The sequence below is a fragment of the Rhamphochromis sp. 'chilingali' genome (assembly GCF_963969265.1).
Source record: "Rhamphochromis sp. 'chilingali' genome assembly, chromosome: 12".
NCBI lineage: Eukaryota > Metazoa > Chordata > Actinopteri > Cichliformes > Cichlidae > Rhamphochromis > Rhamphochromis sp. 'chilingali'.
Window position 1 is genome coordinate 34,947,168 of NC_137939.1, and position 22,013 is coordinate 34,969,180.

The 22,013-nt window shown below is 42.2% G+C and overlaps 1 protein-coding gene across 1 annotated transcript in view; it reads left to right on the forward strand.

The window, feature by feature from the left end:
• Positions 1-22,013, forward strand: part of kcnd1 (potassium voltage-gated channel, Shal-related subfamily, member 1) — an 81,503-nt gene that overhangs the window by 17,085 nt on the left and 42,405 nt on the right. The window contains exon 4 of the mRNA XM_080897969.1: positions 5,215-5,927. Within this exon, the coding sequence (XP_080754095.1) occupies positions 5,215-5,927 (713 nt within the window). The remainder of the gene's footprint in view (positions 1-5,214; positions 5,928-22,013) is intronic.

A 22,013-nucleotide genomic window follows, 5' to 3' on the forward strand; every position in this document is an offset into this window, starting at 1 on the left:
TTTGGCAGATCTGATCATTTCCACAAATGTTGATTCAGCTCTAACAAATTCTGGAATCTAAATTCTTTTTTTTTTCTTTGAGTCTTCATCAATTTCCCACAAAATTATTTTTAGTCCTTTAGTTGACAAATTCTATTCTTGTGTTTGATATTTACTGAAATTTGCTCATTTACTGAATATTAACTCTCCTTCTAGATCAAACTGTAGAAGCTGCTCGCTGCTTTACATTTTACTTGTCTTGCTAAAAGCTTTCATGAATGCCAGCAGCAGGTGCTACAGAGAGAAACAGTGATCATTTAATACAGAATGATGTAAAAACCGGGTGAAAGTACTTTGTTTCTTAAAATGAAAACTCCTCTATAAAAATATATATTCCTGTCATCAGTCTGTGTCTATTTTTAACTGAACGAACATCTTCAGAAAGTCGGGCGAAAAGCAAAGTTCAGCTTTCTGCTCCATCTCAGATTCTCCAGAGAGCATCTGGCTTTTATCCCGTCTTCCTTCTCTCACCCCAACCAATCACAGCAGATGGCCCCGCCCCTCCCTGAGCCTGGTTCTGCTGGAGGTTTCTTCCTGTTAAAAGGGAGTTTTTCCTTCCCACTGTCGCCAAAGTGCTCATAGGGGGTGATTGTTGGATTTACCTCTGTATGTATCATTGTAGGATCTACCTTACAATTGTTGTTGTGATTTGGCGCTGTATAAATAAACTTGAATTGAATTTTCTAATAATTTTTACCTTTATGATGTTGAACCATGCCCCTTCTTTGAATTATTGTGGTTCAATATCAAAGCAGATAACTGAGGACTCACTTGTAGCACATTTATAAATGATTAAACTCCATTAGCCTTACAAGCAACCATCAATTGATCTCAAACCACACAGCATTATTCCCAAACGTTACAGAAAAGGCAGCTGTGTGACCGAAGTTATTGCAACAGTGACCGACCTACTTGCTTTTCATGTGACTCCTTTAAAGACGGGGACCAGGCGTGAGATTAGTCGCAGTCAGTTCCTGTCTTCAAACCAACTTTGGTGGGTCAAGACAGCAATAACACAGGGATAAGAAGAGTCAGCCTGCTATAACTTTTCATGCATTGTTGTATGAAGCCTGGGGTGGACTGGTCACCAATGGAGCGTGCAGATTCCACATATCAGGCATGACTCTCTCAGCCACAGACTAGGCCGAATGTAAACAGAGAGTAAAGTACTTGCACGATCTGATATCGTCGTGTTGGTGTTGTTCCCAGATCATCATACTACTAGTGTAAGGGAAAGTTTTAGGCGTGTGTTTCTCAGCTGGAGAGCAGAGAGTTGCTTTATTACAAACTGTTCCTTTTTACAAGCTTGAAATTTATGTGTTGTAGCTAACATCATGTACTCTGTGTAAAACACAAAATGTTATTTCAGTCAGATCCTGAGCCATCTGTGTGTTAATGCTGTTATTGTTCCACGTGCCTAAACGCACGCAGTGCTTTGGGATTTTCTGCACTGTGTAAAACAGAATCAGAGTTTTGCACCATGGCTGCAGTCTCACAAGCCTTGTTATGTCTGAAAAAATATGTGTGCTTGGTTTGTTGGCTTTGTTGGCCACTGATGATGCAGCTGCTGTGGTCAGCTGATAGAGAGGAACAGCCACACTCATGAGTGAAAAGATCAACCATAACCTGACTGTCATTCATAAATTAGAACTTGCAGCCTATGATGGGTCATTTTCATATATTTATTAACTCTCAGACTCTGAAGGTTTGCTGTTGATTTCATTGAGCAAAACAAGATGCCCCCTTCCCTGTATGGAGGTTCAGAGAGGTGTTTAAAAAAAGTGATGCTCTGCAGGAGAGCGGAAAAAAATCTCTCATCAAAAGAGACAGTTTACTTAATCATCTACAGTAGCGTAATATTCATCCTCTCTTTAAACTGACAGCTTTTTGTGCCGTCGAATCTAACTTAAATATTCAATACCAAAGCTTACTGTAATCTGATTACTTTTTTCAAGTAAGCAATAAAGTAAGGGATTACGATTGCAAAAAAGTAATTAAATTACTGCTACTTTCCCATAAGCATCCTGCGTTACTAAACGGATTTTGATTGTGAGAGTGTCTCATGACAATGATGTACGAGCGTGCGACGTATGTGGCAGCAACAGTATGGAGTCCAGGAGAGAGTACGACCATGCAGCGTTTAAGCTTGGAAGTACTCACATTACTAGTTTGATTCTGTAAAAAGTGACAAAACCATTAGTGTCCACTGTACATTCTTTGTGGGACGAAACGTCTTTATACAGCAAAAAATTACATTTCAAATCTGAGCGAGTGCTGAGCACGCTGCCATGAGAATGTGAAATTCACAGAGAAACCCCCGGATCCTCTCACTGACATAACCGCTGTGGCACCGGTGCAAACCTGCCCCGCCCTAATCCTGCTAAACAGGTGACAACAGGTTTAAGAGCAACAGGACTCAGTGCTGCTGAATCTTCAATTTTCTTTATTTTCTGCTGTGTTTCACTTGCATCTATTTGAAAGAGTGAGTGCAAACACAAAACATTATTTTATTTTATATGCTGGAATATGCAGAAAATAGGTTTAAATGTTAAACACATTTCTCCAAGTCTGTTGCAAATAATTAAATTTTTTCTTAATGCATAAAGTTAAAAGATTAAAAGTAAAAAGTTTTAAAAAGAGACTTTTCATTTGATTCAATTTTATATGATGGATTATGCAGAAAAAAATAGAATTGGGCTGAAAGGTCTATCGCTTTATTATGTATTCAGGTTGTGTATCATTTTTGTTAAAAGTAACTGAGTAATAAAGTAACTAATTATAGTAATCAGTAAAGTAACGGGGCTACTTTAACGGTTTTAATTCTGGCATGTTAAACCGTCTATTGTATTTGTACTTGAACTATGAGACTGCATCGTAGATATTAATTTGACTAATTATAATGTCGACATTTTGTAACATAAATCCAATTAGTCCCACGATGATTTGCCTTTTGACAGACATGTTATGAAATAGCGCTTTGGAGGGAAGCAAAGCAAGAAACATTGATGCTTCTCTGTGTGTGCGCACTGCTGAGAGAAGGCAGGGAGTGATGGCTTATCTCTGTTCTGATCTCTGTGTAGAAATGTTACAAAAAGCCTGAAACACTGGAACCTACTCTGCTCCCTTTAAAAAGGTAAACGTGCATCCTCGTATGCGTCTAGCAATAGTATTCTCCTCCTTCCTCACTCTGACTCTCTGTTGAGTTCAGTTTACTTCTGCTCTGGCTCAGTAACATATCAGTATTATTGCAGAGCGGGTCTGTGTGGGGCTCAGAGTGAGGACTGAGTAAACAGCAACAGGACAGAGCCAAAGTTTTGTTAATGCACTCAAAGCTTTGACCCATCCAGCCCTGCCAATTACGCACTCTTCCTGATAACATCTCTCCCTCTCATCCCAAATAGATGAACACTCCTAGCAGCAACTGACACACACATAGCATAGACATGTTTTTTGTGTTAAATGTACAGCCATTGTTTTATTATTTGATGGACAGAGGAGTTGCGCTCATCAGCACAGACTGACTTGCCGTGAATATATGTTGGCAAATGATCTATATTTATATATTGGATCTTGATTTATTGCAGACCTTCACCAATCTGTTTTAGAGGGATTGCAGTCAGTGCGAGTAAACCATGTCAAAGTCGTGTCTTTGCCCCAGATTAGGGGAAAAGTATTGTATTGTTTATTTGTAGTTTATGCATCAGAAAGTATTCAGTAAACTACATTTTTCAGACATAGTTGTGAAAGTTGTCTTCCTTCTCCCACCCCAACCGGCCGTGGCAGATGGCCCCGCCCCTCCCTGAGTCTGGTTCTGCTGGAGGTTTCTTCCTGTTAAAAGGGAGTTTTTCCTTCCCACTGTCACCAAAGGGCTTGCTCATAGGGGGTCATATGATTGTTGGGTTTTTCTCTGTATGTGTTATTGTAGGGTCTACCTTACAACATAAAGCACCTTGAGGCCACTGTTGTTGTAATTTGGTGTTGCAGCAATAAAATTAATTGATTTGAAAGTTATTACAAACTCTAAAACTAAGATAAAAACATCATAAATATTGGAAAGCATTGTTCTGATTTAATTATTGAGCCAATGATGGGCTATTTCACCAAAGGAGCTCTACTCTGATGCTTCTTTGATTAGAAGTATGCCACATAACTAACCAAAATAATACTTTCTTGTCACTAATATCATAGCAATAACTGCAATGACCATGAAAGTGACAACAGAAACAGGTACCTATTAGTTAAAAATATTAGTTAATTACTTTAAAGTATTTCTTCTTCTTTGCCTTCCAAACGGCATTATTCTGAGGTTCTTTAAACCAGCCATCCCCAACCCCCGGGCCTCGGACCGGTACCGGTCCATGAGTCGTTTGGTACCGGGCCGCGAGAGTTGAGGCTCAGGTGTGAAATGTATGGTTTTCAGGGTTTTTATCGGTTTTCAGCGTTATTTTGTTATCGTTTTTATCATTAACTCGGTTTTCCTGGGTCTTTTCACGTGTGTTATGAATAAATCTTCATTTTTTCAGTACCGGTACTAGTTTTATTTTGTTGTATTTATCCGCGACACCTTAAAGGCCGAAAATATTGTCGGGCATAAACCGGTCTGTGGCGCAAAAATGGTTGGGGACCGCTGCTTTAAACGATATAAGTAAAATATTGCTGAATTGGAGCTTCACCTCATCACAAAATTCATGGTTTACTCTGATTGGTCAACTCCAGAAACCTGAGAAAGGCTCTTATGTATCAGCATTAGAAAAGGACAAATAACTATCTGAAAGGATTTTGTATGACTTCTGTCTGTTGATGTTTTGGCTCAAGGATAGGGTACGAGGGCAGCCCAGCTGCTTGTAGGCAGTTTAAAGTCATAGGGTCTTTCCTTATCTACAGCGTAGGTGTACGAGGGGATTTGTGGAACTCTGTGTGAGCACAGACTATCAGAAATGGATGCTTGTTGTGCCTGTAATGTGTGTTCACCTGTTCTCCTTTCATAGTAAATGGACCTAGAGTTTGTATTTTTATCTGTCTTCTGAAAAATCCTTTCTACATGAGAAGAAACCTGATCTCATCACAAACTACATACAGTTGTTACAGAATCCCTTTGTTATATGCTCAGCCACATCAGGCACTTAATGTAAGCGACACTAAAGTTTTTCTTTTCCATTCCCCTTTCCTGTGAAGGAATACAGAGACAGGAAAAAAGAGAACCAGGAGCGTCTGGCAGAGGACACAGAGGCCAACGAGTCGATGGACGCCCCACTTCCTCCTGACAGCACCCCCAGGGAGCGTTTGTGGCGAGCCTTTGAGAACCCTCACACCTCCACCATGGCGCTTGTCTTCTACTATGTCACCGGCTTCTTCATTGCTGTGTCAGTGATCGCCAACGTGGTGGAGACGGTGCCCTGCCGGCCTCCAGAGGGCAGAGTTAAGGACCTTCCCTGTGGGGAGAAATATCAGCTGGCCTTCTTCTGCATGGACACGGCCTGCGTGCTCATCTTCACCTTCGAGTACTTGATGCGCCTGTTCGCCGCGCCCAGTCGTTGCAAGTTCATGCGCTCTGTGATGTCTGTGATTGACGTAGTGGCTATAATGCCATACTACATTGGCCTGGTGATGCCCGAGAACGAGGACGTGAGCGGCGCCTTCGTCACCCTCCGGGTTTTCCGCGTCTTCCGAATCTTCAAGTTCTCACGTCACTCACAGGGTTTGAGGATTTTGGGCTACACGCTCAAGAGCTGCGCCTCCGAGCTCGGCTTCCTGCTCTTCTCCCTCACCATGGCCATCATCATCTTCGCCACCGTCATGTTCTACGCCGAGAAAGGCACCAAAGGCTCCACCTTCACTTCCATCCCGGCCTCCTTCTGGTACACCATCGTCACCATGACGACCCTGGGGTGGGTAAACATCAGTTCAGTGTTGTGTGTTTGCTGGCCTGACGTGTAACAGATTTTTATCCTGCTACTGATGACTGTACACCTGTTAAGATCGTCCCCATGGCAACCTTGGCATGTTCAGTTTCCGTAAACACTCTCGTGTCGGGACATGGATACGTCCTCATTATTAGTTATGGAAGACAGTTTTACTGTCTGTTTCCACCATGAAAAGAGATGAAGTGTGTGCGTTGCGTGTGTGTCTGTGTGTTTGCTTCCCACTCGTTGCTTGTCGAGTACGGTGGTGTATCTTCACCCTGCTGCCGCCTACACTCATCACCGCTGCCATGTGGATGGAGTTTGAATGTGTGTGTTTCTGTGTGTGTGTGTCTTCACCCTGCAGCTCTCCAGCCATGATCTATTATCTGCTGTTCAAAGAGCCTTTGGAAACATCAGAAATAGAGCGTGAGTCAGGAATCTGCCATAAGCTCAGAGCGAGCCGACCATACTGCTTTTTAACAACACACAGTCAGCGCGTCTTCTCTATACGACTCTTTACACCTACCTGTCTGTGAATGGAGAGAAAGAGAGTTCAAAAGGTGTGAATGGGAAAGTGTGAATTGCCGCGAATGACTCAAACTGCTCAGTATTGTAGTAAACAATCAGCAGTGTTAAAATGTAAAGAGTTGAAACACTGACTTATTTGGGTGAAAGAAAATAAAAGGTTTTATGGGGTTTTTTCCAGCACAATGCTGGCTATTAAAATCCTGCACTTTGCATCGCATCCACTGCAAAACAAGATTAATGGGTTAGAGAGTTTTATAAAGCTTAAAGTCACGTAAATGATGTTTTGGGAATTTTGTAACTCACGTGTTGTGCTGCCACCAGATTGTACAGAGGGAGCAGTTTGAAAAGATTACATTTTCTCTAGAAACAAAACTCTTTTGCTTCCAGGTTTGACTTATTCTCCTCTCATACCAGCGCTGATGTAGCTGGTTTGCCTGGGTGGCACACCCATCGTTCACAAGCGTACTGCAGAAGGTACTCGTGCCCTAAGCACCGGTATAATTGCTATGGAACTGTGTCGACGTCACCATTGGTGTGCAAAGTGACCAATAATACTGTGGCCCTAACACAGCACCAATTAGGGGGGGAAAACCTATTCCATTAAAATTAGCATCACTTTGATTGTACAACAAACTAATGCAGTTTCACATCTCCTATATAGGACAGAAGGCTTTAATGCTTAAACGCATTCAGTTTAAAGTTTCATAGCTCTGATGTGAAGCCATCACATTAGAAATAAACAGCAGCACTTAGCGCTCACTCAACATTAAAATAATTAACTCAAATTAAAATGTTCTGTGGGCTGAAACATTAACCCCTACACGTAAAACAAACACATCTTAAGAGAGACAGACCCCTCTCACTTTGAGTTATGACTGGCTATAACCCAAAAGGACATCTTGTACATAATGAGCTATAGGAAAACAGGAGCATGTGCAGGTCATGTGGTGTCCACATTAGTTGACTGGTGATGCGCAAAGTGATCATCATCAGTCTATTCTTAGTGATCCTCTGTGTGGAGGACTGTGTGGCCACCATCCACCCCAGCCTCCATCTGCTAACAAATACAATTCACAAATACATTTTAATGGAATTATTTGACAAATTACAAGGCTTAATGTGTGGTGCTGAAGAAGTGTTGTCTAGTTTATGGTTATAACTCGTAACCAAGCTTGTTAACTGATTACTTAGTACTCCACCATCTCACTTAAATATAGTCACTTCTGGCTTCAAAACAAACATCAAAATGTGGAGTCCAGAAACCAACTGGTAACAATGTTTTCAAAAGTAATGTTAAAAATGTTAAATATAAAACGTCATCATAATCCCCAAAGCAAGAGAGAGGAGAACAATTTTCAAAGTCTAACAAAACACATGCACCTCTCCTCTCCTTCCTGCACTGCATGCTGGGAGTGTGAGTGAATGGGTGTGTGAAGGTGTTTGGTGAGTGCGTGGAGCTGCTGAGTGAGTTTGGGACGTTTGGACTGTTTTTTTCGGAAAACTTTGGGCTTATGGGTGGTTAAAAGCAAGGTAAGGCAAGTTTATTTCATTGTGTTGGGTGAAGTGAAGAATTTTAGTTAATTGGCCAGTTTTACCTTTAGTCATGGCGTCCCTCCCCAGTGAGGGTTCGCCTCCCCTGTCTAGTATACATGGGGCCAGGGTGGTGGCACCCCAGCAGTACACCGTGAGCAGGTTCTGCTAGCTGTTGGTGAACAGGTGGGCCATGAGAATATAACTTATGGCTCTCGAATGAACAAGGCTGTGAGGAGCGCTTGGTTCACCCGTTGGTTGAAAGGGGGATCATTCTGGATGATTTGTTTGTGACTGTTTCGCCACTGTTTGTGTCATCTACGCGGGTCACCGTCCCGCCGTTCATCCCGAATGAGCTACTTGAAAAGGAACTGACCCGCTTTGGAAAGTTTGCTAGCGGGTTCAGGGTTGTTCGTCTTGGCTGCAAAGATGCCAGTCACCATGAAGGCAGGCCTTCATGTACCTGAACGATCCTTCGCAGACACTGGAAGTGTTGTTTAAAATAAGATTTGAAAACGGCTTATATACTGTTTACGCCAGTGCAGGTAGCATGAAGTGCTTTGAGTGTGGTGATGTTGGCCATAAACGCTCATCCTGCCCTCACAAAGAGCAGGAGGTGCGCCGTGAACAAGAGGCTCATGCTAGTGGGGTGAGTGAGCAGGAGCGCGCTGTAGATGCTGGTACGGGAGAACCGGCGGCTCGTAGCGGTGCGGAGCCGTCTACGAGCCGCGCTGTCATCAGCGAGCCGCTAGCGGCGCAGGGTGACAGAATGGAGGTCGCAGCCAGTGCTCCACAGGCTGGGCTAGAAGAACAGGGGATAGTACACGGGACTAATGAGGTGGAGGATGGATGTGATGACATACAGGACAGGGAAAGTGTGGAGGAAAATCAGGACAGTGGACAGACCAAAGTAACGGCAAGGGAGGTGGGTATTGTGAATGTAGTTTCAGGTTCTTTGAGCACAGAAAATGAGGAAGACGACTTGTTGAAAGATGATTCCCGGTCACAATGCTCTGATGTTGTTTCACAAGAAGACCATCAGCAGTCGTATTCCTTAGAAGATATAAACCGCTTTTCGGATGAGACATTTGGTATGCAGTCTGTGGAAGTCACTGAGTTTTTTCCAGATGTTGATCTTTTTATAAAATCTGTTCTGAAAATAAGAAGAGTTGTTGGTTATGAACAATTGAGCAAACAGAAAAGATTCCGTCTTAAAAAGATCCTGACTAAGTTAAGGAGGGAAAAATGAGGAAAAGCTCCTTTAAAAGCATAGTAAAATGTTCTGAGCACTAAGGGTGTCTTTCTGGAAGCGTCTCACTGTCTTTTCTCTTTTTCTCCTCCTCTTCTCTCTGTCTTATATGGCAAATTTGAGAGTAGGCACACTTAACATTAATTGGGGTAGGGATAGGGAAAGGTGTGCAGTCTTGGTGGAGCTTAGCAAGAACAAAAACATTGATGTGTTCATTTTGCAGGAAACACATAGCACTATGGATAATGAGACAGAATGGGGAATGAGTTGGAGTGGGCAGGCTTTTTTAAGTCATGGTACTAACCTTAGTGCGGGTGTAGCAATTTTATTTTCTTGGCACCTTCAACTGTCACATGTTTCTGTCTGTGAGATCGAGCAGGGAAGGGCATAGGTAGTAAAAGCAACCATCAAGGGAATATCATTTGCTTTTATGAATGTGTACGCCCATAACTCAGCTGCGGGTCGTGTGCGATTATTTTGTAAAATTAATGATGAGTTATCAAAATTAAATAGTGGTTCAATAATAGTGATGGGAGGGGAATGGAATTGCATAACCCACTTAAGTGCGCATGCGCCATTAGCGTGCTGCCTGCTGTAACCCTAATTTCCTTTGGGATTAATAAAGTATTCTGATTCTGATTCAGATTCTGATTCAGTTGACAGAAACACAGGAGAGCCTCACCCACCTTCGAGCTCACTTTTGTCTACAATCGTTCTTCAGAAGGATTTGACTGATGTGTGGAGGAAGCTCCATCCCACAACCAGACAGTATACATATGTTAAAGTTTCTGAGAGCAGTGTGAAGGCAGCTAGGCTTGATAGATTATATGTCAACCAGATGTATAATAATAGACTCGTTAAAGCAGAGATTTCACCTGTTGGTTTTTCTGATCATCATTTAGTGACTGCAGATATTTCTTTATTGATGCATCTTCCATCTGTTCGCACTGGCACTTTAACGTGCAGCTGATTCATGACAAAGAGAGCTTTTTCTGACTTCTGGTGCCACTGGAAACAAAGGAAAACTGACTTTTGCAATTTGGCTCAATGGTGGGAGATGGGGAAAACACAGATTAAGCTTTTTTGTCACCAGTACACATCACATGCAACGACCGCTATTAAAGACTACTATGAGGACTTAGAACGAGGGCTCAAGAGGCTAGAGACTGAGATTATAAGTGGGACAGATAATACAAATAATACCTGGGACAGCAGGAGGAAGGCTTTGGGCAAGTTTCTTCACAAAAGGGCAAAGGGTGCTCTTATTAGGACTCGGATTTCTACTATTAAAGAAATGGATGAGCAACAAGGTTCTTGTTTAAGCTGGAGAAAAGGTTTCGAGCGTCACACCAAACGTTGCACTTAAGGCTTCCAAATGGGAAGGTGACATCTGACTCAGTGGAAATGAGGAAGCTTGCCACTGACTTTTATGCCAGCCTCTTCAGTGCTGACACGAGTGACCCTGAATGTGTGACGAAGATGCTGGTGGGGCTGCCACGGCTGAATCGGCTGTGTTGGAGTCTGCTATTTCATTTGAGGAGATGTCTTCAGCAGTTCAACGACTCAATGGTGGTCGGTCATCAGGAGTTGATGGTCTTCCTGCGGAATTTTACCAGGAATTCTGGTCGCTGCTAGGAGAGGACATTCATGAGGTTTTCACATTCTGTATGACCACTGGGATCTTGCCAACGAGTTGCACGAGGGCAGTTTTGACTTTACTGCCAAAGAAAGGGGACCTGGGCTTGCTCAAAAATTGGAGGCCTGTCTCTTTGCTTTGTACGGACTACAAGATTCTTGCAAAATGTCTTTCTAACAGGTTGAAGACCTGTATTGACATGATTGTTAATGTGGATCAAGCATACTGTGTCCCTGAAAGAACTATTATGGACAACTTGTTTTTAATTCGAGACATTATTGATCTGGCCAAGCTCAAGGACTTGGATTTGGGGTTTTTATCTCTGGATCAAGAAAAAGCTTTTGATAGAGTTGATCACCACTATTTGTTTAAAACTTTGGAAGCTTTTGGGTTTGTGAATATTTTCATTTCTTGGATCAAATTGTTGTATTCATACGCTGCTGAACTTGGTTGACCACCGGCAGAGCGAGTCCCCAGTGCAGCCCTTACGAGTCCAGGAAGACCACCCATGACTTCTTCCACTAACTTCTCCAGAAAGCGCAGAGATCTGATTCCAGTCTCCTGAGCCAGCTTGGCAGCTGTTTTCCACTGCCCTGCCGTCCTCAGGCCCGCCAGCTTGATAAGACCAGCATTTACGAGGAACCTCTGCACACAAGCATCCTACTTGGCACCAAGGGATTGTAAAAAAGAGGCTCCTCAACAAAATCACCATAAAATTGAGAACAGTCTCTCTGTACTTTAAAAACAGTCTTCCAAGCAGTCAAAACAGACTGGTAAAAAACAGAGGTCTGTGAAAGGTCCATGCCAGTTAAGTCTATAAGAAACAGGTGCTTGTCATATGTAAGGTCCTTTATTCTGTGAAGCAGCGTAGATGCAGTCTTGAGCCAGGGTGGTTGTTGTCTTTGATAAAGATAACGCTGTGCTGTCTGAAGACGGAACGCTGTGATACGGCTGCGAAGGTCAATCAAACTCTGACCCCCCTCTGACACAGGTAGGGACAGCACAGCAGACCTGATCCAATGAAACCCTCCCCAAAAGAAATTAACCAGTCTTTTTTGTATCTCCTCTATAAGAGAGGCTGGAGGTTCAACAACAGTAGCCAGAGTACAGAAGCGGCCAGGTTGTTAACAACCAGAGTCCTTCCCCTGTAGGACAACTGTGGCAGGACCCAAGTCCATTGAGACAACCGGGCAGCAATTCTTTCAACAGCACCCTCCCAGTTCTTCCCCTGAAAGGCATCAGTTCCCAAAAACACTCCCAAACACTTCAGTCCCTCCCTGTTCCACTGTAAGTCTGGTAACACTGGCTCCTCCTCATCAACCCACCCTACCAAAATGAAACCTTCACACTTTGACCAGTTAACCTTCACGGAGGATGCTCGCTCATATAAGTCCAGTGTCTGTCTGAGTGTTTTAATATCACTTTGACTGGTTATAAAAACCGTAACATCATCAGCATAAGCTGACAATTTTACTGGACTTCCTGCTTCTTCAAAGGTAAAACCTGAGAGTCCCTGTCTAAGATGGTGTAAAAGGGGTTCAATGGCCAGCGTATACAACATACCAGAAAGAGGGCATCCCTGCCTGATGCCCCTCTGAGCTGGAACAGGCCGACTTAACCCTCCCCCCACCTTTAACATGACAGCTGACTTTCCCTCGTTGTCTGTTTGTGCCGCAGTTGGGGAGCAGGATGAGGAGGGAGGCTCTCTTCTTTCCTTTCGAACACCCATTCTGGGTGACCTGTCAACGATTTCGAAGAAGGCTATATATGAGGTGGCTGTAAAGGTGCTGAACAGGGGATTGTTGGCTGGTGTTCTGGAGTCGAAGTGGTCAGGTGTGTTGGCTCCGGGGTCATCTCTAAGGGGCAGCTGGAGGTCCCTGTACAAACCTCCCACAGAGAAATGCAGTGCGGCTCTCCAGTGGAGAATAGTGCATGGGGCCGTGGCTACGAACAGACACGTGGCACATATGGATCCACGAACAGGGAACCACTGTCCTTTCTGTCTGACTGAGGAAACACTGCAGCACCTGTGGCTTGGCTGTCCCAGGCTAGCTGGCCTTTTTTTGGCCTTGGGAGTGTTTTGGAGGAGGGTCTCTTTATCCTGGGTAGGAAGCGTAGGAAGGTTTGCTTGATTCATTTTTTAATAGGTCAGGCTAAGATGAGTATATGGCTCACAAGGAGGAACAAAATGAAGGGAACCGGATCTGTTAATTTAGGAATTATGTTTAAATGGTTAGTAGGTGCACGTTTGAAAGTTTGTTTATTACAAGATGGTGTCCAACATTGAAGAGTTTGTCTCTATTTGGGGCATTAATGGAGTTTTGTGTATTATCACTGATGATAATTTAGTTTTGAATTTTTGAAGAAAGCTGAATGGAGTGTCTTCTGGTTTTGTTTTTCTTTTTTTGTGTTTATTGTATTTGGGTGGGGTTGATGGTGGGAGGGGAGGGTCGTTCATATGTTGATTTGGCATTCATTTTCAGTTATGGTTGTAAGTTGAGGCATTGATATAATAAAGGTGTGTCAAAGGTCTCCTCTCCTCTCCTCTGTCTCCAGGTCCATTACTTATCAGCAGGGAGAGGCTGACCTCTAAATGGATTCTGCAGGCAGCAAAACATAACCAGGGCTTTTACCTCCTCCCTCTTTCCTTCATTTCTTCTCTTCTGTCTTTCTTTCTACACCCTTGTAGCGAGTATCCCTTTCTTTCCTTCGCTTTGTTGCTGTTTTCCTTCCCTTTGGCTTCACACCAGAAAACATGTGTGCTAACAGAATAAATAAAACTGCACTGTGATGGATGAATTGCCTCAACGGCCCAAATATTGACCTGTGGAAATCAGGTCAGCAGTCACCAGCCTCTTCAAATCTCTTCTTTAATAATCTCCTCTGATGTTTGATGTTCATAAATTAAGTAGAAAAAAATTAATAAAGCTGTCAAAATAAAAATGAAATTTGATATTGGAAATGATGGACATCATTTCATTTCCCTGGAGCTTTGGAGCAGAGTGACCCAGAGTTTTGCATCTGTGCTTTTATGAAGGCCCCAGTAATGCTGAACAGTATGGACACGTTTTCATCAGAGTGGTAAATATGTTGACTCATTGTCTGCTAGTTTGTGTTCAAGCACTGAAGCCAATGCAGAAGCTTAAAGCTGCATTCTTTCCAAAGACCAGCAGGGGGCGACTGCTGTGGTTGGAAGAAGAACTCCAATTAGAGAAATCCTGCCTCAGTAAATGCTTTTCTAATGAGTTTATGGACTCATTCAGTAGCTTTAAATCTACTGACTATAGCATTATTTTAATCTGAAATATTATGGTACTCACTGGAACCAAAAAGAAGGATAAAGCGAGATATTAGGGCTGGCCTGCTGTGTGACTCACAACTCACTGCTATTGGCCTTTTCCACTCGTTTTTAGGGTTTTCCAGGGTTCTCCATTGTTGTGTTGTTTGTGCTGCATACAAATGAGATTATGGGACTTAAGACCACGTTGGTATAATGACCCCAAGAACATTGAACTGGTACTCAGTTGTAATGGAAAACAACCGAAATCAAGTTGAATCAAGTTGAGTAGGTACTAGAGGAATAGAGACATGTGACAACTAGGGCTGCCACAAACAATTGTTTTGATAGTCGACTAGTCCCCGATTATTTTTGCGATTAGTCGACTAATCAGATCATCATCCATTGGACTTAAAACGTACAGCTTATTGCACCAGCAGCATCTGCTCTTATATAACTATCATTAGCTTACAGCTTTAAGTGTTTAAGGTATGTGCTAACTAAAAATTAGGGATGGGTATCGTTTAGGTTTTATCCGATACCGGTGCCAAACCGGTACTTTTGAAACGGTGCCGGTGCTTAAACGGTGCTCAAACCGTTGCTTAAAGAATGGAGAACACAAACTTTGTCCAAAAACCTCTCATGTTCAGCTGGTTTTTTGTAAAAAGATAACAATGTTAGCCTTTTCTGCAGCTATGGGGCATATATGGCATCACTCTTGGCTGGAAGCTTAAACAATGAAAAAAACACAAACTTTGTCCAAAAACCTCTCATGTTCAGCTGTTTTCCACTTTTTCTTTGGTCATTTTAGCCTTTTTGGCCAGGGTGAAGGGAGTATCTGCCATCAAACAAGAAGACAGCAGCATGTAGCTATGATGGTGTTTGCTAGTTCACCTTACATGCATTAATGTAATAACGTGGTTAGCCTACTCAACGTAAATTACACACGAACAACATTAAGCTACTCACGCAGAGAAGAACGGCTGCTGCTGCATCATCATCCTCATCATTTCTGCTACACTGGCAGGGCTAGGGGCCAGGACTCTCCTCTTTGGGTTTTTGGGGGATGTTGCTAACTCCGGGTCAGCTAACAGGCAACCCACCCGCAGTAGATGTGCACGGTGTGAGGTCTCGCAGCAAGCTATCAAATACGGCGCATTTTTCGGCTTTAAAAAAAACGCTATGCGTCGCCAGGTGTTTCATCGGATTAGAGGTGTTGCCTCCTTTGACAGTATCACCTTAAAGCACTTGTTGCAGGCTGCTGAGTTTGCATCTTTTGCTGTGAAGTACAGCCAGACTTTTGACCACTTCGTCTTGGGCATTTTTAATCTGTAGCTCTGCTCTAAAAGAACGTACGTACCCGGCCCCGCCTACTATCCTCAGAAACGTAAAATGATTGGCTAGAATCTAAAGTGTATCACAGCTCAGGAAAAAAAAGCACCGAAATAAAGCACCGAAATGTGCGCTGCTTTTCGGTCTGGTTACTACCGTTTATGTCAGAACTGGTGCCATCATGGCACCGGATACCGGTACCCATCCCTACTAAAAATAAAGACAAGATGATAGTTTATTAAATTTTAATGAAATTTGCAGATTGTTTCGGTGAAGTTTAATAAACTCCTTGCTATCTAAAATATAACAGGACACCGGAGTAAATTCTCAAGCATCTCACACTTCTGATAATCAGCTGTCTGCTTGACGTTTATTCAGCTGTGTAAAAACTATAACTATAACCGATTTACTCAGGAACAAATAAAATACTAAAAAAAGCCAAACAATAACATTTGTAAGTGACTTATATATCATGTTTAACCTGAGTAGCGAAAGACGGCGGTGGGTTTGAAAACGATGTGCCGGGAGTCCGGTGTTCTCACGGCTCTAGTGAGCCTAGCCCCCGGCTAGCTATCGAGTTAGTGGGTAACAGATGTCTCCGAAAACGTCGGAGCGCTTTTGAAAATATGTGTCTTGATAAACTGAGCAGATATTTGAGGTTTACACAGCTACATTCTCGCCTGAAAATATGTTAAACATTTATTTTGTGACCCAGAAAGAATAATAAGAGTAATATTAAAACTAACTAGCTGCCGCCATTGTTGGAAACTGAGCTGGGCCGCGCTATGAATTCTGGGACACAGCTTCTTCTTCTTCGGGGTTTAACGGCAGCTGGCATCCTTGTACATGCAGTGCTGCCATCTTCTGTTTCAGTCCATTATTACACTCTTAAATCCTGCTACTTATTCCTGCGTCTTTGTGATCTTACAAAGCTTCAAACAACGCGTTGACTATTACTTTTTTTCCTGATTGCTTACAGTTTTTTCTGATTGCTTAAGCACATTTTTTGTAACTATTGGCTAATTTTGCAAAACTCTTCACACAAATAAGAAAACCTGTCACCCAATAATCAAAACATTGTAGTTCTCTTGCAAAAGCGAACACAGCTAGATTAACTCTTCACACCTTCGTAAAAGTGGTGTTTCCGTATCAAACAGTACACACAAGCCATCATCTACTAAGCACACAATGCGCCAACTGCACACTGATGGTATGAATACAAAACACATCTGGCTTTTGCTTTCTCTGTGCACAAGGTAGGCTATGTCAGTTTGAGCTCATACTTCTGTCATAGATCCATAAGCATAGAGGGATCCAAACTTCAAGTACTGGTGTTTATTCAAACACATCAAACAAACACAAGTGTTTATTTCCAAGTATAGGATTATTTGCAATCGCCATAATGACTATATGGGTTACTTAGTCTGCAGTGAACATGCTTCCTCTGCCCCAGCATCTGGTCATCTAGCAATTCTGTAAAGTAACAATTTCAGTATTTTTACATCAATGGTATTGGTGTCGTCCTCTTCATCCTACTTCTTCACCTCCACGTCCTCTTCCTCGGCCTCCTCTACTTCTCACTCTTTCTGCTCCCACCATTGTACTCCGCACACACAGCTTACCTGGATTATAGTGCTTAGGCTGATTGCAAAGTGAACTAATTATCTAAGAAAGTTTTGACATGTGAAAGTGTGCCAGACAGTTGGCAAATTAGTGTTAATGATAGCCATACATGTGTATACTTTTGCTAGGAGTGTGTTGGAAATTTGGAAATTGAGTGTTGTGCAGTGAATTGTGCCTACAGTCTTGCAAAGTGTGTGTTACAAAATTGCAAACTGAGTGCAAAGCAGTTTTTGTGCTTTTAGTTTTGCAAACTCAGTGAGTGGTTTTGCTATACGTCTGACTAGTTTTAGAGATTGTGCTACAGGAATCACAGTTAGTGTTTAGGTATTCGGTAAAAACTGTAATCTACAGTACAATTTAGAAAAAGAGGCAAATTTCATTTAACTGTGTTATTTGTTCAGGCGGTTTTCTTTCTACCTTTGCGGAGACCAACATTGGTGCAATACTGTCATGAACTCTTACCTAATAAAACCAATGTTTCATTCTTACATAATATATAAAGTCAAATCTTCAACCATCTCTCTAAAGGCAGGTGAAAGGAACATTGTGTGGTTCTCTGTACATGCTTCACTTTGCTAAGTATCTTTAGGCAAGTTCTCATCCAAAAACGTAAATGTCACAGTCATAAGATAAGATAAGATAACCTTTATTAGTCCCACACGTGGGAAATTTGTTTTGTCACAGCAGGAAGTGGACAGTGCAAAAGTTATGACGCAAAAATTAGAATACAATAAGAATAAATACAGTACACAGCTGTACAGAATAGAATAAAATAATATACTATATACAGTAGAATAAAATAGAATAAAAATATACAATAAGATAAAAATAGAATACGAATGCTATATACAACTGAGTAAAAATACAACGATGCCAGAAAAGATTATTGCACTTAGTATTATTGCACATGTATGGATGTGTGTGCTTGATCAGTTAAAGTCTTTATTATGGAGTCTGACAGCAGTGGGGAGGAAAGACCTGCGAAATCTCTCCGTCCCACACCGTGGGTGCCGCAGTCTCCCACTGAAGGAGCTGCTCAGTGCTGTCACAGTCTGCTGCATGGGGTGGGAGACGTTGTCCATCAGGGATGACAGCTTAGCCGCCGTTCTCCTGTCACTCACCACCTCCACTGGGTCCAGAGGGCATCCTAGAACAGAGCTGGCCCTTCGGATCACCCTGTTCAGTCTCTTCCTGTCCCCAGCAGAGATGCTGCCGCCCCAGCAGACCACACCATAAAAGATAGCAGAAGCCACCACAGAGTCATAGAAGGTCTTCAGGAGTGGGCCCTCCACCCCAAACGACCTGAGTCTCCGCAGCAGGTACAGCCTGCTCTGCCCTTTCCTGTAGAGGGCGTCTGAGTTATGAGTCCAGTCCAGTCTGTTGTTCAGATGAACACCAAGGTACCTGTAGCTGTCCACAGCCTCAATGTCCATACCCTGGATGTTCAGTGGTTGCAGTGGAGAATGCTTGTGCCTGCGGAAGTCTACCACCAGCTCCTTGGTTTTACTGGCGTTGATCTGGAGGTAGTTCAGCTGGCACCAGTCCACAAAGTCTTGAGTCAGTCCTCTGTACTCCTTGTCGTCCCCATCAGTGATGAGGCCGACTATTGCAGAGTCATCAGAGAACTTCTGCAGGAAGCACTGGGTGGAATTGTGGGAGAAGTCTGCAGTGTAGATGGTGAAGAGGAACGGAGCCAGAACCGTTCCCTGTGGGGCCCCCGTACTGCAGACGACCCTGTCCGACACACAGCCCTGAGTCCTCACATACTGTGGTCGGTCGGTGAGGTAGTCCAAAATCCAGGTAGTGAGGTGATGGTCATTGGTTAAATTAAGACTTTTGCCTCAAATCCTTTCCAGCGTCTCAAAATCTTGCCAAAGGTTCAGATTCTAAAATCTCGCCTGAAGCATTACAGTATTCAAGAATCGCGCCTTATAACTTTTCAGAATCTAACATTCAAGAATCCAGTCCATTTCTAAAATTTCCAACAGTTAAAATATGAGAATTGCACATCTGAGCAACTTTGGATCTCCAGGAATTGCAAAGTACTGGAGGAGAGAAATCAACCACATGTGTCAACAATATTTTCTGAACTAGTGAAATCGTTGGTTATTTCCGTCCATTTGTGACTGCTTATTTTCACTTGGGTGTCACTTTAGCGACTTTAAATATTTAAAGGCACTCAAACACACGGTGCCATAAGTCTCAGAACAATCAGCCCATGCCCGTGGCGATTTTATATGGCAGCCTGTTAGCAGAAGGATTTTTTGGACTCTGATTATAATTTTTTCATTTTCTTCTACTTGGAGCTGTGTTTGAATCCTCTGCCTCCCCACCTCTTCCTCTCTATTACAGTTTTTTCTGATTGCTTAAGCACATTTTTTGTAACTATTGGCTAATTTTGCAAAACTCTTCACTCAAATAAGAAAACCTGTCACCCAATAATCAAAACATTGTAGTTCTCTTGCAAAAGCAAACACAGCTAGATTAACTCTTCACACCTTCGTAAAAATGGTGTTTCCGTATCAAACAGTACACACAAGCCATCATCTACTAAGCACACAATGCGCCAACTGCACACTGATGGTATGAATAAAAACACATCTGGCTTTTGCTTTCTCTGTGCACAAGGTAGGCTATGTCAGTTTGAGCTCATACTGCTGTCATAGATCCATAAGCATAGAGGGATCCAAACTTCAAGTACTGGTGTTTATTCAAACACATCAAAACAAACACAAGTGTTTATTTCCAAGTATAGGATTATTTGCAATCGCCATAATGACTATATGGGTTACTTGGTCTGCAGTGAACATGCTTCCTCTGCCCCCAGCATCTGGTCATCTAGCAATCTGGTCATCTAGCAAAAAAATAATTTCCCCCAGGGATCAATAAAGTATTCTGATTCTGATACTGTAAAGTAACAATTTCAGTATTTTTACATCAATGGTATTGGTGTGTTTCTCATTGGCATATGGCAGTGCTTCAGAAAAAACTGTAAATCAGTCGTCGACAATTTTGATAGTCGACTAATCGTGGCAGCCCTAGCGTACAGTGTTTCTTGAGTTGCTCGAAAGAATAAGAATAAGAATCCTTTCTTATGTGTTTCAAACAATGAAATTTCGTTTGGTAGCTCTCGGCACAGAGAAGAAGCACTTAGCTCACCCTTTTTACATACTGATGTATATACTATACATGCATATATACACACAGAACTACACTTTTTATATCTATGTACACCCACAGAAGAAAGACACTATAAAAAGCAGCACTATGAAAAAATGGAATCCACCCTATCCATTCGCGCAGGTGTGCAGAATAAATATGTGCAAAAAGTCACAGCATTGAAATGGATTTCACAGCTCTGAGGAAGAAGCCGTCTCTCAGTCTGGTGCTGCGTGTCTTCATGTTTCATATGCTTTTAAGTAGGAAGCAGTTTAAACAGTCATATAAGCAGGAAACATACATTTCACCCGTTCAGTATAGATGCTTGAAGTAAATCTAACTAAATGAATGATGGGAAAATGATCACCAGGGACATGAATGTTATTTCTCATATTTTTCCTGTTGTCTGATTTTTAAATGAAGGCTTTTTGTACGATGACAGACTTTCAGAGACTTTCAAATGCAGCTTGAATTTTGATTTTCAGCTGGGATTTTAAACCTTCTTCTCTACGTACAGTCCTCCGCTCTTTCATCTTCTTCTTTTTTTTTTACATCCCGTGGCATATCACTCTTCTTTTTATCTCTCATTGCTTCTCTTCCTCCTTTCTCTCTCCAGCTTGTTTCTTGTCTGTGGTCCAATCTGCTCATTTGTTTCTCTTTGTTCAGTTTGTTATCACTGTTTTTCATCGCGCTGCTTTTATTGCTTTGCTCCTGTGTTTTATCACTGCACAAATAAACTGGAAGTGAAATCATAAACCCATTGCAGCCCGTCCAGAAGCAATATATGTGAGGGGAAACATAATCTGCTGGAGCTCATTCAGAGAGCTGTTGCCAGGAAAATGTGCACACTGTTTGTGTCTGGACTTCAGATAATCCACGCTTTCCTTCAGGTGGTCTGATAAAAAGCATTTAAATGGAACAATTAATAGTTTACCTCACTGGGGAAACACTCTATTCACCTGTTGATGAGCTGAAATTATCTCATTAAGATTTTCTTCTACTGTTCAGCTGGAAATTAAAGAGTGGCCATGACACGGAAACTAGACTAGAATACAAACGAGACGCATTTGTATCGAAGACTCTCCAGTGCAGTTTCAAATATTAAAGAGATTTTTTTGGGAAGCAAAAAACTTTTACAAGACAAACTAAAAGGAGGTTCAAAGTCCCAACTCAGTGTTGGATCAGTTAATATGTAGATGATGTTGGAGTAGCTCATCCACAGTTTTTCTTCGTTTTCTTTCTAAACATTTCTATCTTTCTAAGTTAATCATAAATTTCATAGTTTTGCATATGAAAGAAATATTATTCAAGAACAAAGAAATATTGCTAAAAGATAGTCAGCTATTTGCTTGGTGAGTTTGTGCAAAATCATCTGAATTTTAATCGAGTTCATTTTTCACCAGTCGAGTCCTGGTTAGTTTCTGGGAAAACACACTGGTTGTTAGTACGGGTCAAACACACATTTATGGCCCTCGGGAGGTTAATCCAACCTGAAACACATTAGACAAACACAAGCGTATAAGAACAACTTTATTACCCCCTCTGTATATTTCAGCCGTACAGAGTTTGTACTGCTGCTGAGCACTTTACCATCGGTATTATTTATAGGAACGAGATAGGAAGCAGCCATTTCCTCTGAGGAACAGGATGTATATGAGCCTGAGAGCAAGAGCAGCACTGGCCTTATAAAACAGAATTATAGGCCATCTCAGCACATGGCATACACTGTTAATGTTT